At 41.4% G+C, this 17,644-nt stretch overlaps 1 protein-coding gene across 2 annotated transcripts; it reads left to right on the top strand.

Annotated features, from left to right (window-relative positions):
• Window positions 1–91: 91 nt before the first annotated feature.
• isca2 (iron-sulfur cluster assembly 2) lies at window positions 92–17,424 on the top strand. 2 transcript variants are annotated; one of them, XM_078562119.1, is made up of 5 exons: window positions 92–218; window positions 11,219–11,405; window positions 12,012–12,127; window positions 15,220–15,395; window positions 16,614–17,424. In XM_078562119.1, exons 1-4 carry the CDS (start codon window positions 154–156, stop codon window positions 15,392–15,394), a joined length of 543 nt encoding a protein of 180 aa, XP_078418245.1. In that variant the 5' UTR covers window positions 92–153; the 3' UTR covers window position 15,395; window positions 16,614–17,424. The 2 variants fall into 2 exon arrangements, with proteins under 2 accessions (XP_078418245.1, XP_078418246.1); XM_078562120.1 differs by having other exon boundaries at window positions 15,220–17,424.
• Window positions 17,425–17,644: the final 220 nt, after the last annotated feature.

Genomic DNA, 17,644 nt, shown 5'->3' with positions numbered 1-17,644 from the left:
CTATGACGGACGTGTTCAGCGTCCAATGAAAACCGCGTATTTGCGGAGGTAGGCCTGCATTTAGACCAATGGTTAGGCGGTAGGGGCGGTACCTTGAGGCCCTGCTGCTGTTTTGGGAGGGCGGGGCGAGGTGCCCTGGTTACCGAGAGGAAGATGATAGCAACTGGGCCGTTGAGGAAAGCCCTGTTGTCAACTGCCGTCCAGCTTTGCTGGAGGAGGTGAGCAACAGTGAATAGTTACTGTACTTGTCATTTAGGGGGAGTTAGGTCAGTGCCCTTCAAACCGGTTGCCATGTTACTGAAGGACTCTTGTACACGAGCCTACATCACTAGGCCGGCTATATCTGCATTAAGTGACTGAAAAACATGTTGGTATTTATACTCTTTGGATGAAGGTTGGCATTGGAAATGGGCTCCAATTTGGGACAACTACAATTTTCTGGGCTTTGGAATATCTTTACTTGGTTATTAGGAGTCCAGAGCCAACTTAGAAGTATACATTTGAGAACAAATTGATACTGGCATATAGTTGCCAAAGTCTGCCTGTACCAACTGGCATAGGAAGCCACAAAATTTATTGGGACTAAAGAAATGGCATATGTGGGCTCTTGGATATTCTGAATTGTAGCCATTGAAATGGCCTCCTTGGCAGTCAGTCACATAATTGACCTTGTTTTATCATTTGGCCTTGTTTTACTGCTCGGCCTTCAACACTGCCAATGCAGAACATGCATGTGAACTTTTACCGCAGTTGCTCAATGTTGCAATTACTGAAGATTTGTGTTTGATTCTTTAAAGATCTCTCCACAGCATATCCAGACAGTCAGAAAGGCTGAGATACTTTAAAAGCTCCAAGTACTTCAAAATTTAAAAAATATATACACTCCTCTCTTTAGGATCTTACAATTTATATTGTAATTATTGTTCACACCAAGCTGCGAGCTTTCAACTGGATTTCTGACCAAGAGTGAGCTTGAATCCTTACTTACATTCATTCTTGCACATAGTTAACACTTAAATTTAAATTGACTTAGGTAAGTTGTCAGGAGAGCCAAAGGACAGCTTGAACACTGTTTAAAGCAGATTTGATATCAAACTGGTTATACTCCCATGCAGTATCAAAACTCAAACTGTATGAGAATGCCATCTTCAGTGGAGGCCTGTACACAAGCCCATAACTTTAACATTGTAAAGTGGAAAATTAAACCACACTGCAACTTAAGGGTACTGTTGTGTCTTTTTGTGGGGTTGGGAGTGTGTGGAAACTCCATTCTTATTGTATTCTGCCTAATCCAGTTCTTAACTGATTGCTGTATCACTTTCCTATGCTGCTCAAGAGTGTGCAGAAATGTAAAAACTTAACACTTTTGAGTTCAAAAAGCGTAGGACATTGCACTGTGAACCTGCTAATCGTGAATTTGTATTTGAGTGCATTTTTACTGAGCTAAAGGTTAAGGTTTGAAACTCCAGTATTTCTGCCACCTCTCATAAGTCAGCACTTCTCTTTTTTTATCTAAGAAAAGTGAGGTAAAGAGCAAATGCTTATACAGCAGAACATGACCAAAGATAAAACAAATAGGGGAAAGGGCATGTAAATTAAGAGGTGATGACTAACCGATACAAAACTTGAGTTTTAAAATATGTTTAACATTGTGAGATGACAGGAAGTTGAACAGTTTCACTGTTTTGAGTTCTTGGAAACTTTAGTTAGAGTAAGGCTCACTGTTGCCTAGCAATTATAATAGAGATCATGACATCAAATCCTACCATGTCAGCAAGTTGTGAAATTCAATTCAATAAATCTTGTTGTTTGTGGAGTAGCATCAAAAATGACCATGAAAGCTGCCAAATTGTCTAGAAATCATTAATGTCCTATTGGTACCTGGTCTGGTTTAAATGCCACCTCCAGTCCCTCATGACTTAAATGATGGTGATAAGTTCTAGCTTGCCAGTGTCGCACACATCCAAGAAGAAATTTTTTTAAAAGGCCTTGAAAGGAGAGTCTAGATTTCAACACTCAAATTAGGTAGCAAGAAAAAAACTGCACAGGGTGGACATGCTTTTTCAGGTGTCCTATCCATAATGTTTCCTTCATTATAACATCACTTCAATATCTGTAAAAGTGCTTTGAAATGTTTATGAAAGGCACCATATAAATGTAAGTCTTTTTTTTCTTTAGCAGTACGAGGGAACAATTAGAATTGACTTTCAGCGTTTTAAGTCTTTGGACGATTTGGCCTTTTAGGAGTTGTTAAAGAAAAAATTATGCCAGTAAAGGGGAAATCGACCAGGTTAGCGGTAGGGGTGTGGTTGTGGGAATTCTATTTGAGCAGAAACACTGTCAAAACTGTAATAAATGAAGAAACGACTAAGGATGGAGCCATCAATGATTTTTTTTTCGCTTGAGATATGGATGAAACTGAATGTTAATTGAAAGAAGCAAGATTTTTATGGCCTTGTTGGAGGACATGGAGAAGCAAATTTCTTTTCATTCATGGGATGTAGGCGTTACTGCCCATGTTGTGGGTCTGGAGTCACATGTAGGCCAGACCAGGTAAGGATGGCAGATTTCCTTCCCTAAAGGGCAATAGTGAGGCAGACAACAATTAACAGTGGTTTCATGGTCATCATTAGACTTTTAATTCCAGATTTTATTGAATTCAAATTCAAATTCCACCATCTGCCATGACGGGATTCGAACCTGGGTCCCCAGAGAATTATCCTGGGTTTCTGGATTACTAGTTCAGCGACTATACCACTATGCCATTGCTGCCCCGATTTGTGCACACCTGTGTTTTGAGCATAAAACGCCTGCAACGTATACCAATTTCTGGACATGAGATCCTGGCACCGATCTGCGCTGTCAAAGTGGTTACCACAATGTTGGTCCACAATGATTTTAGAAATCCCTGGTGACCATCTGAAAGGAACATTGGCTCAATTTAAATATGCTTCTTCCAACTACTTTTCTATAGCTCCATATTAGCCTAAACAGCGAACTTTATAGAAACAGTCAATGGCTGTGCTTGCATTTATGTGTTACTGAGTTTTTAAAAAATCCTCCCAGCTCCACAGTATTGCTGCTGACCTTGCCTCTGCCACTGCTCTCCTTCCTCATACTCAATTGCCAAGCTAGCAAGGCAGGTGAACCAAATTGGTTTCATATGCAGTGTTGAGCTCCCTTTGGAGGCGTGACAGCCCCTTGAAACTTGCCACAATTATTAAGATGAGGCCCACAGACTAATTTTGGAACATCCTTTGGTCAATCACTGCTGATTCAACGATTACAGAGGACCTGATATTCACATGACAGCACTAGAGGAAATAGCTGAATGTAGAACGGAATCATCGGCAGGGTGGAGCAGTTCACTGACCAAAAGAAGGAGCTAGTCATTGCTCTGAAAAAGGGACAACATTGGGGAATTGGATAAATGCCTGATAAGGGGAAAAGAGTTGAGACGTTTATAAATGAGAATATAATTTAATAGGAAAGACGGAAGAGAGCGTATTCATCCATGTGATTTCAACAAACGGATCTTCTCCTATCTCGTAGAAAGATATCTTCTTGCTGAAGATCCAGCATCTTTGCTCTGCTATCCAAGTCATTTGAGCACTTCAGTGGTATAGGTTACATCGACACAGCCACAGCTGGAAATGGAGCCTTGGGTCCAACTGACACAGAATTTACAATGAAACTATTATCTAATTCAGAGTAGCTCTTTTGCATCGATGGAATGAAGTAGAAGATAGAGGACAATAGCATACTAGTAACGTTACTGGACTAGTGATTCAGAGGCCTGGATGATGAATGCTCCAGGGATGAGTTCAAATCCTACCATGGCAACTGGGAGAATTTAAGTTCAATTCTCAATAATGATGACCGTGAAACTAATGGATTGTCATAAAAATCCATTTGGATCACTAATGTCTTGGAGGGAAGGAAATCTGCTGTCCTTTACCAGGTCTGGCCTACACGTGGCTCCAGACCCACAGCTTTGTGGCTGATGCTTAACTTTCCTCTGAAATGGCCTAACCAGCCACCTAGTTATTTGTATCAAAACTACTACAGAAAAATTGAGAGAATAAAACTGGATGGACCACCCAACATCATAGGTACCAGATGTGACAAAATTACCCTGCAAAATCCTTCTCATGAACATCTGGAGACTTGTGCCAAAATTAGGAAAGCTGTCTCGCAGCCTAGTCAGACAACAGCCTGACATAGTCACTCATACTCAACAAATCATATCTTACAGCCCATGTTCCAGACTCTTCCATCACCATCCCTGGTTATGTCCTGTCCCACTGTTCGGACAGACCTAGAAGAGGTGGTGGTGCAGTGCTATATAGTTCAGAGGGAAACCTCAATATTGACTCTGGACCCCATGAAATCTCATGGCATCAGGCCAATAATGCGCAATGAAATCACCTGTTGATTACAATCTACTGCCTTCCCTCAGCTGATGAATTACTACTCCTCCATATTCAATAGCATTTTGAACAAGTGCAAGCACACATTGTTCTTTGGGTTTGGATTTCAGTGTCCACCACCGTGAATGGCACCGTAGCACCACTGCTGACCGAGCTGGCTGTGTCCTATCATAGCTGCCAGAATGGGATTACAGCAGGTGGTAAGAGAACCAATGAGGAAAAACCTACTTGACTTCATCATCAACAATCTGCCTGCCGCAGAGGCAACTGTCCATGATAGTATTAGTAGGAGCAGCTGCCTTCTCACGGGCAATTAGGGATGGGCAATAAATTATGGCCTTGCCAGCAATGCTCACATTTCGAAAAACTCCCATAACATGGGTGCTTTTTGTTTTGTGATTGTAATAACCTGGGAGGCAATTGAATGTGAAAAGTGTATTTATTTCAAAGTAGACATCACTGGTGTATGACTTGTTTTTATTCGTTCAGGCTAGCATTTATTGCCCCTCCCTAATTGCCCTTGTTCAAAGGGCATTTAAGAGTCAATCACATGCTGTGGAGCTGGAGTCACATGTAGGCCAGACCAGGTAAGGATGGCGGATTTCATTCCCTAAAGGACATTAGTCAGTGAACCAGATGGGTTTTTATGACAGTCGACAATGGTTTTGTGGTCATCATCAGACTTTTAATTCCAGATTTTTGTTGAATTCGAATCTCACCATCTGCTGTAGTGGGTTTTGAATCTGGAATACTAGTCCAGTGACAATACCAGTATGCCACCACCTCCCCAGACATACACATCTAATTGTTATATAGAACATTTAAATATGGGGTTATTAATTTATTACTACACAATTGATTGCATTATTAAAGCATCAAAATTCTATATAATCAAAACATGTTTCAAAATGCAGACTATAGTGCTGCATAATCTTCATTTCCAATAACCAAAGACTGCAATTGTGTAGGAAGTGGCACAGAAATTATAAATTTTAAAAAAGGAACAAACTTGTTATAGTGCCTTTCACAAACTTGGAATGTCCCAATGACTTTGATAACTAATGAAGTGTTCTTTTGAGACGTAGTCGTTTTTGTGATGTAGGGAATGCGGCAGCCAGTTTGCGCACTGCAAGCTCCCACGTACAGCAGCAAGATAACAAACAGATCATTTGTTTCAGTGATGTAGATTGTAAGGCCATATGCTCTTGGATATGTCTTCAGCTTTCAGTTACACTTTACTTTTTGGGAGTTGAAATGTTGCTGTGTACTGGAAAACACAAAACAGAATGTTCTGAACATTATTGATAATGAAACAAAGCATCTGAGTGACTGCATTGTGTTAAAGGGGAACAGAAGTAATTCATGTAGCTGCAGAGTGCTTAGTTTTTAATTTTCAAAGTTGACTATTTGTCCCTGTTTTTTGCACCCTAATGGTTCAAGCTGGGCACGCTCCTACCTTGGGCGGAATTTGTGGTTCTTTCTGTTTTGAATCCATACAGTTTCAATGAGGATCTAGTAAATACCTGTTGATCAGTTTAATTTTAACATCCTTTTTTTTTCGGATAACCCCAAGAGAATAAGGTACATCGCAAATTAATCTTGAAAAGAGTCACGTTAAAGGAACTTTAGCCAGAGTGATTATAAATTTATCACATTCCTGATATAGGATGGTTGTATACCACAGGTTCTTCTAGCTTCATTTCACTTGATTGTATTTCAACATAAATCAGACATTCACTGTAGTATTGAGACAGCACTACTTGCTTCAGGTGGATGTAGAATACTCTCTCTGGCACTATTTGCGAAAGAGCCAGGGAGTTCTTATTACCCAAACCAAAGTTTATCTTTCACCCCACCACCAAAATAGATTAACTGATCATTATCTCATTGCTGCTTGTTCCACCTTGGTGCAACTTGACTGCTACCTATAAAACATAGTGACTCCACTTTTGAGAATAAAAACAGTGCTGGAAAAACTCAGCAGGTCAGGCAGTATCTGTGGAGAGAGAAACAGAGTTAACGTCGAGTCCAATATGACTCTTCTACGGATCTTGAAGCAGTCATATTGGACTCAATGTTAACTCTGTTTCTCTCTCCACAGATGCTGCCAGACCTGTTGAGTTTTTCCAGTACTTTCTGTTTTTATTTCAGATCTCCAGCATCTGCAGTATTTTGCTTTCATATTTGCACTTTTGCAAATGCTTTTTGTGTCTGCAAAGTGCTGTCAGGGACACCATATAAATGCAAATCTTTCTTTATCCACCCCTGACTTACTTGATAAGGTGAGCAAGGCATCAAGGTCTGACACTCAAATGGAATTACTCCTTATCCACTGATCCAACGCAACTCCTATCAATTATTTTAATACTGAAATGCTGACATAATCAGAGGGTTTGTCACATTTAGAATTTAATGGTGATGGAGCAGAATTAATAGGTGCAGATCGCCAAATTTGCCAGTTTGCTGAAGTATCCTGGGTTTAATGGCAGGTTAATTTGGGATCATCTCATTTCTCATGGTTGTCGGTGTTTAATGTCTTAGCAATTGTTTAAACGCTCAAATCAGTATGAATTCCCATTGTAGTTTTTAGTGCTTGTTGATAGTGAGTGAAATGTTTTCTACTTTCAACATCCAGCAGATGTGAAGAACCCTAGATCAGGTGCTGTTTCAGTTGGATGAAGGAATGTAGCTTATTCCTCACTCCCTATCATGTGTTGTACTCCAAATCTAGAAATGCAGCTCTGACATTGCCCTGAATGCTAGTGTCAATGTTGACGAGAATTTGAAAACAAAAACAAAAATAACTGGAAAAACTCAGCAGGTCTGGCAGCATCTGTGGAAGGGAGCACAGTTAACGTTTCGAGTCCGCATGACTCTTCAACAGAACTAAGGAAAAATAGAAAAGGAGTGAAATATATGCTGGTTTAAGGGGGGGTGGTGGGAGAAGAGAGCTGGATAGAGGGCCAGTGATAGGTGGAGACAACCAAAAGATGTCATAGACAAAAGGCCAAAGAGATGTTGAAGGTGGTGATATTATCTAAAGAAATGTGCTAATTAAGGGTAGAAAGCAGGACAAGCAAGGTACAGATAGCCCTAGTGGGGGTGGGGTTGGGGTTGGGGGAAGGAATCAAAAAAGGTAGAGATAAAACAATGGATGGAAATACATTTAAAAATAATGGAAACAGGTGGGAAAAGAAAAATCTATATAAATTATTGGAAAAAACAAAAAGGAGGGGGAAAAATCAGAAAGGGGATGGGGATGGAGGAGAGAGTTCATGATCTAAAATTGTTCAACTCAATATTCAGTCCAGGAGGCTGTAAAGTGCCTAGTCGGAAGATGAAGTGCTGTTCCTCCAGTTTGTGTTGAGCTTCACTGGAACAATGCAGCAAGCCAAGGACGGACATGTGGGCATGAGAACAGGGTGGAGTGTTGAAATGGCAAGCGACAGGGAGGTCTGGGTAATGCTTGTGGACAGACATACAACGCTTCTCGGACTGCTGTTCTCGTCGCATTCTGAGATCCACACTCAGTGCCATGCACCGCCATTTGAACACACTCGACCTCTCCCTCCAGCAGCACCGCCGCACCCTTTTTCAAAGCTGCGCGTGCCCCCAGTTTCATTTTATTCTTCGTCTCATCCGACGCCTCAACAAGAAACTTTGTCTCTTTCTTTCAGGTGCAAAGGAACGCAAGCTCCAACAACTCACCGACACCAACACCCATCCAGGACCCTCCACCCCTGCCTGCCCCTCTGTCCCCATCCCGTCTTCCAATCCTAGCCCCGGCCGTGTATTCACCATACCCCCTGACCTTCCCCTCTCCAACGCTGAATGTTCAGTGCTCGGCAAAGGACTTAGTTTCATACCATTACGCCCTCATCTCAATGAATTTTGGGCTCGGCACGATGCTGAACTCTTCTTCCACCGCCTTCATCTCCGTGCTCACTTCTTTGGGCAGGAGTCCTCTCCCCGTTCAACAGATCCTTTTACCCACCTCCAATATTCCCCCTCCCTGGACCCCTCCCTCTGGATTCTTACCTTCTCTTGATCTTTTCATTGAGAACTGTCGGTGTGACATTAGTCGTCTCAATTTCTCTGCTCCTCTCACCCATTCGAACCTGTCTCCCTCTGAACTTGCTGCACTCTGTTCTCTCAGGTCCAACCCTGACATTGGCATCAAACCCGCTGACAAGGGTGGTGCTGTTGTTGTCTGGTGCACTGACCTCTGCCTCTCAGGAGGCTGAGTGTCAACTCGCAGACACTTCCTCCTACCTCTTCCTGGACCATGACCCCACTACTGAACATCAAGCCATTGTTTCCAGGACTGTTACTGACCTCATCTCCTCTGGAGATCTTCCTTCCACAGCTTCCAACCTGATAGCCTCCCAACCTCGGACGGCCCGCTTCTACCTCCTACCCAAAATCCACAAACAGGACTGTCCCGGCAGAAAAATCGTGTCGGCCTGCTCCTGCCCCACAGAACTCATTTCTCGCTATCTTGACTCCATTCTCTTTCCCCTTGTCCAGTCCCTTCCCACCTACATCCGTGATTCCTCTGACACCCTACATCATATCAACAATTTCCAGTTCCCTGGCCCCAACCGCTTCCTCTTCACCATGGACGTCCAATCCCTCTACACCTCCATCCCCCACCGGGATGGTCTGATGGCTCTCCGCTTCTTCCTCGAACAGAGGCCCGAACAATCTCCATCCACCACTACTCTCCTCCGTCTGGCTGAACTTGTTCTCACACTGAACAATTTCTCCTTAAACTCCTCTCACTTCCTCCAAATAAAAGGTGTGGCTATGGGTACCCGCATGGGCCCCAGCTATGCCTGTCTCTTTATGGGGTATGTGGAACATTCCTTGTTCCAGTCCTACTCCGGCCCCCTCCCACAACTCTTTCTCTGGTACATCGATGATTACTTCGGTGCCGCTTCATGCTCTCGTCTGGACCTGGAAAATTTTATTAATTTTGCTTCCAATTTCCACCCCTCCATCATTTTCACATGGTCTATCTCTGATACTTCCCTTCCCTTCCTTGACCTCTCTGTCTCAATTTCTGGTGATAGACTGTCCACCAATATCCATTACAAGCCTACCGACTCCCACAGCTACCTCGACTACAGCTTCTCACACCCTGCTTCCTGTCAGGACTCCATCCCATTCTCTCAGTTCCTTCGCCTCCGTCGCATCTGTTCTGATGATGCCACTTTCAAAAACAGTTCCTCTGACATGTCCTCCTCCTTCCTTAACCGAGGTTTTCCATCCACGGTGGTTGACAGGGCCCTCAACCGTGTCTGGCCCATCTCCCGCGCATCCGCCCTCACACCTCCTTCTCCCTCCCAGAAACATGATAGGGTCCCCCTGGTCCTCACTTATCACCCCACCAGCCTCCGCATTCAAAGGATCATCCTCCGCCATTTCCGTCAACTCCAGCATGATGTCACCACCAAACACATCTTCCCTTCACCCCCCCGGCGACATTCCGTAGCGATCATTCCCTCCGTGACACCCTGGTCCACTCCTCCATCACCCCCTACACCTCAACCCCGTCCCATGGCACCTTCCCATGCAACCGCAGAAGATGCAGCACCTGCCCCTTTACTTCCCCTCTCCTCACCATCCAAGGGCCCAAACACTCCTTTCAAGTGAAGCAGCATTTCACTTGCACTTCCCTCAACTTAGACTACTGCATTCGTTGCTCCCAATGCGGTTTCCTCTACATTGGAGAGACCAAACGCAGACTGGGTGACCGCTTTGCAGAACACCTTCGTTCTGTCCACAAGCATTACCCAGACCTCCCTGTCGCTTGACATTTCATCACTCCACCCTGCTCTCATGCCAACATGTCCGTCCTTGGCTTGCTGCATTGTTCCAGTGAAGCTCAACACAAACTGGAGGAACAGCACCTCATCTTCCGACTAGGCACTTTACAGCCTTTCGGACTGAATATTGAGTTCAACAATTTTAGATCATGAACTCTCTCCTCCATCCCCACCCCATTTCTGATTTTTCCCCCTCCTTTTTGTTTTTTCCAATAATTTATATAGATTTTTCTTTTCCCACCTATTTCCATTATTTTTAAATGTATTTCCATCCATTGTTTTATCTTTACCTTTTAATCTTTTTCAATTCCTTCCCCCAACCCCAACCCCACCCCCACTAGGGCTATCTGTACCTTGCTTGTCCTGCTTTCTACCCTTAATTAGCACATTCCTTAGATAACATCATCACCTTCAACACCACTTTGTCCTTTTGTCTATGACATCCTTTGGCTATCTCCACCTATCACTGGCCCTCTATCCAGCTCTCTTGTCCCACCTTAAACCAGCTTATATTTCACCCCTTTTCTATTTTTCCTTAGTTCTGTTGAAGAGTCATACGGACTCGAAACTTTAACTGTGCTCCCTTCCACAGATGCTGCCAGACCTGCTGAGTTTTTCCAGCTATTTTTGTTTTTGTTTTCAATTTCCAGCATCCGCAGTTTTTTGCTTTTATATTGACGAGAATTTGGTTTGGATTCTTCTAATTAGCACTGAAGCATGGTGGAATTTGACTTACTGGCGTCTTAAGTGAACTTAAAGAAAGGCTTGCATTTATATAGTGCCTTTCGCGACCACCAGATTTTTCAAAGCACCTTAAAGACAATTAAGTATTTCTGAAATATAGTCACTGTTGTAGCATTGCTGATTTATCCTTACTCTGTCATGTACACAAACATGTCTCAGTTTTCACACTATTCTGCCAACTAACATTTTTTGTTTTGTTTTTAAAATTTTTAACAGGGTGCCATGTTTGACCATTTCTTTACAGAGCCGGCCAGTGTTATTGGCTGGCAAAATTCGCATCTTAGCCCACCGGGAATTGCTAGCTTTGCAAGTAACTGGACGGTGTGTCTCAGCTGGTCAAGAAACTGAATCAAAGTCTGGTGCATCCCAGGACACCCTGTTCCTCAGTGATAGCTCTGTTAAGGTAAAGGTAGTAAAATGGTGAGGTGTGGTTGAAACACCTAATGTAGCTAAAAATTGTCCATCTTCATATTTGGAGGATTCTAGCCAAAATCAGACACTTCTAGATCTGATTATAGTACCTATTTTGTTAATTGTTGCCGCTGTTAGTTATAATAGGAAGTTTAAGGGGTTCCAATAAGAAGTTTCTAACTATCATATTTGTTGATTAGTGGGGAAAATCGATCTGCCAGATTGATTTGAACTAAGAACCTCTCCTTACCAGTGTAATGTTTCATGCTTGTAGAATCTCTGTGTGACATTACCAATTAGTACAGAACTATGAGCAGCTTTGTGCTGTGTCTCATGCTTGGTAACCCACTTCAAAACTCATTAACCTTCATGATGAAAGAGGATGAAATGGCTTTCTTTCTGCCTGCATTGGATCCTAGCTCTGGTCCCAGGCAGTGAGCTAAACCACAGCGCAAGTAATTTCCCACACTGTAATGTGATGAAATCCATAGTTAAATAGCAATAAGTTTCATGGCCTGGAAATGTATGTTATTGCAACTTAATGGAGTCTATAAATTATTACATTTTTAAAGTCCCTTTTAAAAAATCTCTGTTACAGCGCCTAAAACAGATTTTGGAAAAGGATGAATTCCTGAGGGTACAAGTGGAAGGAGGTGGCTGCTCAGGATTCCAGTACAAATTCACACTGGATAAAACAATAGAGGCAGATGACAGGTAAAAAAAAAAAATCACCTGAGTGAGTTTTGTTCACTGTTGAATCATGCTTTTTTTGCTCAATATTGTAGTAACATAACACATGCAAATACCATCTCCAGAATAGGCAATGACCTGCAAACGTTACTCTGATCTATTCATCCCTCTGATAAGTTATACTCTTCCCTGTGGGAGACACTGCACAGATCTGAGATGCTAGCTTCTGGTCTGCCGTTCCTTGGTTGTGGATGCTCTAATAAGCCACGCTGCTGGTCTGTCAACCTCGTATTACAACCTATCATTAATGTTTTCCCTTTGGAAAATATGTTTCTTTAATGAAGATGTACACTATCCTTCCTTGTCCATCTCAGTCTGTCTTGTTATGATGTGGCAGGTGATGTGTGCCAGGTGGACCAAATCCATAAAGGAAACTTGGCCACACTATTACAATGGTTTTGTAATTTGTATTTATTATGAGAAGATGTATGCATTGAAGTCAGTAGTAATGAGTCCACAAAGACCTTCAGAGATTTTAATAAATATTTTAATTTAATTTTTAACAAAGATTTAAAGCACATACAAAATATTAGTTACTTAATACTATACAAACAAATCATAAAATCCTTAATTAACCTAACTCCCAACTATGCATCCCCTTTGAGGCAACAGTCCAAAATAGATTTTAAATTTAAAAAGAAAGCCAGTTTACCATAGCACCCACTCAACAGTGGAACTCCAGAGGCTTTTCTCCAACTTTAGTTACTGGACACAGCAGACTTTTCAAACATGGCTGGAGACTTCCCCAAAGCTGTTTCACACACTATTGTTAGATCTTACATGGCCCTCCAACATGATCTTTCATTCCCATTTACATATGTTTCTCTCTCTTTAATCTGTAAATTCCATTGTTTCATATGTCTTTGCAAATTTACTTTTCCCATAATATAAAAATCTTTCATGTTGCCAATAAGACCTTTTTCCTTTTGAGAAAAATAAACACATTGCTTGGCCTTGCTTATCTTGCCAGTTGTAAATATCCTACCATCCCTTTGAAATCCAAACAACTCCTTCACTAATCTAAAAATGCAAATGTCCTTCATACCTTATATGCTAAGGCCTCATCCATGTTTACTCATTAGCATTTCAAGTACCCTTCTACACCTAAACCTTTTGATAATTTCAAGCTTGCAGTCTAGCTGACTCCAACTTGACTAAAGCAAGCACACAATCATCCATGCTCACCCCTATAACCTACTTTACAATAACATGAAAATTATTATAGTTTCATAAAAGTCTGCAGCCCTTGACATGATTGACTATGCTATCCTCCTCCAATGCATCTCCACTGTTGTCCAGCTTGGTGGGATTACACTCACCTAGTTCCATTCATATCTACTCATTTGCAAGGCTGAGAAATGCCCGCAATGGTTTTTCTTCCCACTCGTACACTGTTACCTCTGGCATTCCCTAAGGAACTATCTTTGGGTCCCTCTTCTATTTCGCATCTACTTACTGCCCATTAGTGACATCATCCAAAAGAACCCTCAGTTTCCACATATATGCTGATAACACTCAGCTGTACCTCACCATGACCTCTCTTGACCCTCCATTGTTCTTAAATTGTCAGATTGCTTATTTGACATCCAATTCTAAATCGGTCCTCCATAAACTTGAAATCAAAACTTTGCTGCTAGTTTGCACCTAGTTCACCCATCACACTATGCTCGCTGACCTACGTTGGCTCCCAGTTAAGAATGCCTCGATTTTAAAATTCTCATCCTAGTTTTCAAATTTTTCCAATGCGTTACCTCTCCCTATCCTTGTATTCCCTTCCAGTCCACAACTCTTCTAAATATCTGCATTCTTCCAGTTCTGGCCTCTAGAGTATCCCCAGTTCAGCAGCTGAAGGTCTAAGCTCTGGAATTCTTCCCCCTGATTCTCTCTGCCTCTCTTCCACTCTTTCCTCCTTTAAGACCATCCTTAAAATCTATCTCTTAGACTAAGCTTTTGGTCATCTGTCCTAATATCTCCATATATGGCTTAGTGCCAAATTTTTGCAATGCTCATGTGAAGTACCTTGAAACCTTTTATTACGTTAACAACATTATAGCACATGCTGCTTGTATTATTTTTCAACTGACTGATTATGAAGCAGGTGGTGGTTTTGCACTGTGGTTCTCCAGAGATAAGTTGAATATCAGTCATGCATAGAATATTTGAGGGAACACTTTCCTCATCTAAAGAGCACAAGATAATAGAGACAGTCAGTATGATTTTAGAATCAGTAAATCATTTCACACTTCCATTTGATTCCTTTTTCAAAACAAACTGTACTTGTATGTGCAGACCATCCTGTGGTTATACCTTTAAATGGAATTTCAATTTGACAATGCTCTGAATTTCAAACTTCTAAAGAACGTTAACCTCATTGAGTTTGATGAGAAACTGCCAATAGTTCAAAATCAGTTCCATGGGCTTATTTCAATCCTTAATTCCCAACATTAGTTTCTTACCCTGAATACTTGAGTGCTTTTTTTCTCATCTTTCCATCTAACACACTATTTTGAAATGTAGTGATGATGCCGATCCCAGTTTTCATATATTCAAATCACTCTCCTGGTCCACCAAGGCGTGTGCCGCAACAGAATTGTGCACTGTTCTGTTGTTGCAAACAAAAAGTATATGATTTTGTCCTGCTGTTATGCTCATAGTCTTCTGGCTAGCAGTGAGTAAAGCACACAATACAAAAATAAATGTTTTCAGTCATGGTAAATTCAAAAAGGGAGCTGGCAAACAAAATTGAGTTCACAGCATTGCATTGAGGTTTTGAGGAGGGGTCGTCTCTCTCTAACTCCTGTTGCGACAGCAGCTCTGTCTAAATATTGCTTAATCTAAAAGACACATTGCTTTACCAGTAATGCACCCTGGGTTGTATTACAATTGTCCAAAAAGAGAGCCTGAACTCCCAAAATGTATGAAAGTTGCAGCAGGAGAGTTTCTGGCTGTTAATTTAAGTCCAGCATGAATTGAATAATTATAAATTAGTCTAGCATCTTAAATATAATCATTTTTACACTCAACGTGTTAATTGTATAGTTGTCTTTGCAAATTAGGGTCTTCGAACAGGATGGAGTTTGCCTTGTCGTTGACTCTGACAGTCTGGAGTATCTGAAAGGAGGGACGGTGGATTACAGCGAGGAACTAATCCGTAGCTCATTTCAAGTGATACACAATCCACGGGCTGAACATGGATGTTCTTGTGGGAGCTCCTTTTCTATCAAACTCTAAAGTAAGACCCCTTGTGTAGCAGTTTGTTTTCAGTCTTCTATTTCAGAAAATTGCTGACTAATGCTAGACGGGCCTGGCCTGGAGAAGAGACAGCTAAGCTTAAAACTAAATGGTGTGACCTTGTAGCCTTGTCGATAATTACAAAGAGAACAAATTTTAAGAAAACACTGGAGCTGCATTATTTATGCTTTGTAGTGTGATACTGCCAAATGTTTTGAAACAAAATGTGCCAGTAAGAGCAAGAGTTGTACAAATGTTTTCTTAACATGATATCTTTTTGACTATTGTAATAATTTGGGAGATAGTGAAGGAATTAAATAATTGAATCTAAATGTGTCTCCCCACAAGAAAGACAGGAAAAGTATATGGAGTATTTCTTATCTGAAGAACAATATCTAGCATAGTGCCTATGTGCTTCTTGGAGACCTGACAAGGGTGGAAGTGACCCACTGTCAGATTTGGGCCCATCTCTAACTGCTTGAACATGTATCTGCATTTTTCTATTTGGTGCTCAAGCCCAAGTAAAATATTCTAACAGCCACAATCTAACTTTGTAGTGAGGTTTAAGTACTGAGTTGGGACTCCTCAGCTCGCTCTGACAGACCTCTCTGTTCTGTCGTTAATATTGGAAATTTGTAGACACCTGGTAATTTTCAAATGTTTTAATTTTAAAATTATCAATCAACTTTCACCCTTTCAAGCAGTGCATTCCAGATCTTAGCATCTCACTGCAGGAAAACAGCTAGCCTTGTAGTTCCCCTCTGGTTCTTTTGGCAATTATTCTGGTTACTGACCTTTTGCAAGTGGAAATAGTTTCTCCCTATTTATCAAAACCCCTAATAATTTTGAACGTTTCTATTAAATCTCCCCAAAACATTCTCTTCTCTTTGAGGAGCAAGCCCAGCTTCTCTAGTCTCACTTGTGTACTAGAACCTGTCAGATCTCATGACCATTTGCTTCCTGTTTTAAGTTAGTGACTCTAATCTGCATTCAGTCATGTGCACCAAGTCAGTTGCACTGCAGCAGAAGTTTTTCACAAGATCCTGAGGTTGATACTGGTGCAGAGTCTGAGAAATATTTCTTCTCAGTTACTCCTCCTTTCTCCAACTGTCTGATGTGGCCTGCCTAAATTGCATAGTGTAAAAAAAAATTGGTGTGAATACCTTTATGAGTAACTTCATTGTTACTTAATAAAATTCTTTGTTAATTTGTGAAATAGATTGTGAGCTGACTTGTCCAGTATGGCTGTGCCATTGCCAGAACTCTGCACGACGCTAGTCTGTACAGACAGAAGAATGTGAAGCTTGAACAGCTACCTTGACAACAGCAGTTTTCATCACTAAGGAAGTGCTATTTGAGGGAAACTTGTCTTTGTTTTTATTATCTATACCTCTGTTTCCTATTCTCAGGTAGTTGGAAGATTTGGTTATAGTCTAATACAGAGCAGCAATCTGCTGTGTATAGAATCCCGAGCTCAATAACGTACCCTGCACTGGGCTGGCTTATATGAAATTTAATTGAGAATAGTTTCTGGGATAATAAGAATGGCAAAGAGCATATTTATAGGTCTCAATTTGATGAAACCAATTTCTGTCCGTGTTTTCCATAAACCTTTTTACTTGAAAGCATTTTAAAACTTTTTTTCCTGCAGTTTTTAAAATGCCCCTTTTTTTTCTTTCTGGTGCCTCAGCTTTTTCTTATTTGATCCTTAAAATGGCCCTTGGCCTTTATTTAGTGCTGGCCAGGAACCGTGTAAACAACTTGTAGTTTTTCCTGTCACTTGAGTGTCCCCTAGTGGTGTATGATACAACAGCTTGTATTTATACAGCACCTTTGATACATTAAAATATCCCAAGGAACTTCACATGAGTTCAAACAAAATTTGATTTACAGCCATGCAAGGTGATATTAGGGCAGATGAATAAAAGCTTGGTCAAAGAGATAGGTTCCAAGGAATGTCTTAAAGGTACAAGTACCATGTAAACTCTGAAAAAAACTCCTATGGTTGAATCTAAAGCATCATTGAGAAACAAATGTAGAGTCATAGAGGTCTACAGCACAGAAAAAGGCCCTTCAGCCTATCGAGTCTGCGCCGGTCAAACAAATACCTATTCTAATCCCATTTTCCAGCTTTAGGCCCATAGCCTTGTATGCCATGGCATTGCAAGTGCACATCCAAATACTTCTTAAATGTTATGAGGGTTTCTGCCTCCACCACCCTTTCAGGCAGTGAGTTCCAGATTCCCACCA

The sequence above is a fragment of the Cetorhinus maximus genome, chromosome 18 (genome assembly GCF_964194155.1).
Source record: "Cetorhinus maximus chromosome 18, sCetMax3.hap1.1, whole genome shotgun sequence".
NCBI lineage: Eukaryota > Metazoa > Chordata > Chondrichthyes > Lamniformes > Cetorhinidae > Cetorhinus > Cetorhinus maximus.
The sequence above is the reverse complement of the archived record's forward strand: the minus strand, read 5'-3'. Positions and strand labels throughout refer to the sequence as shown.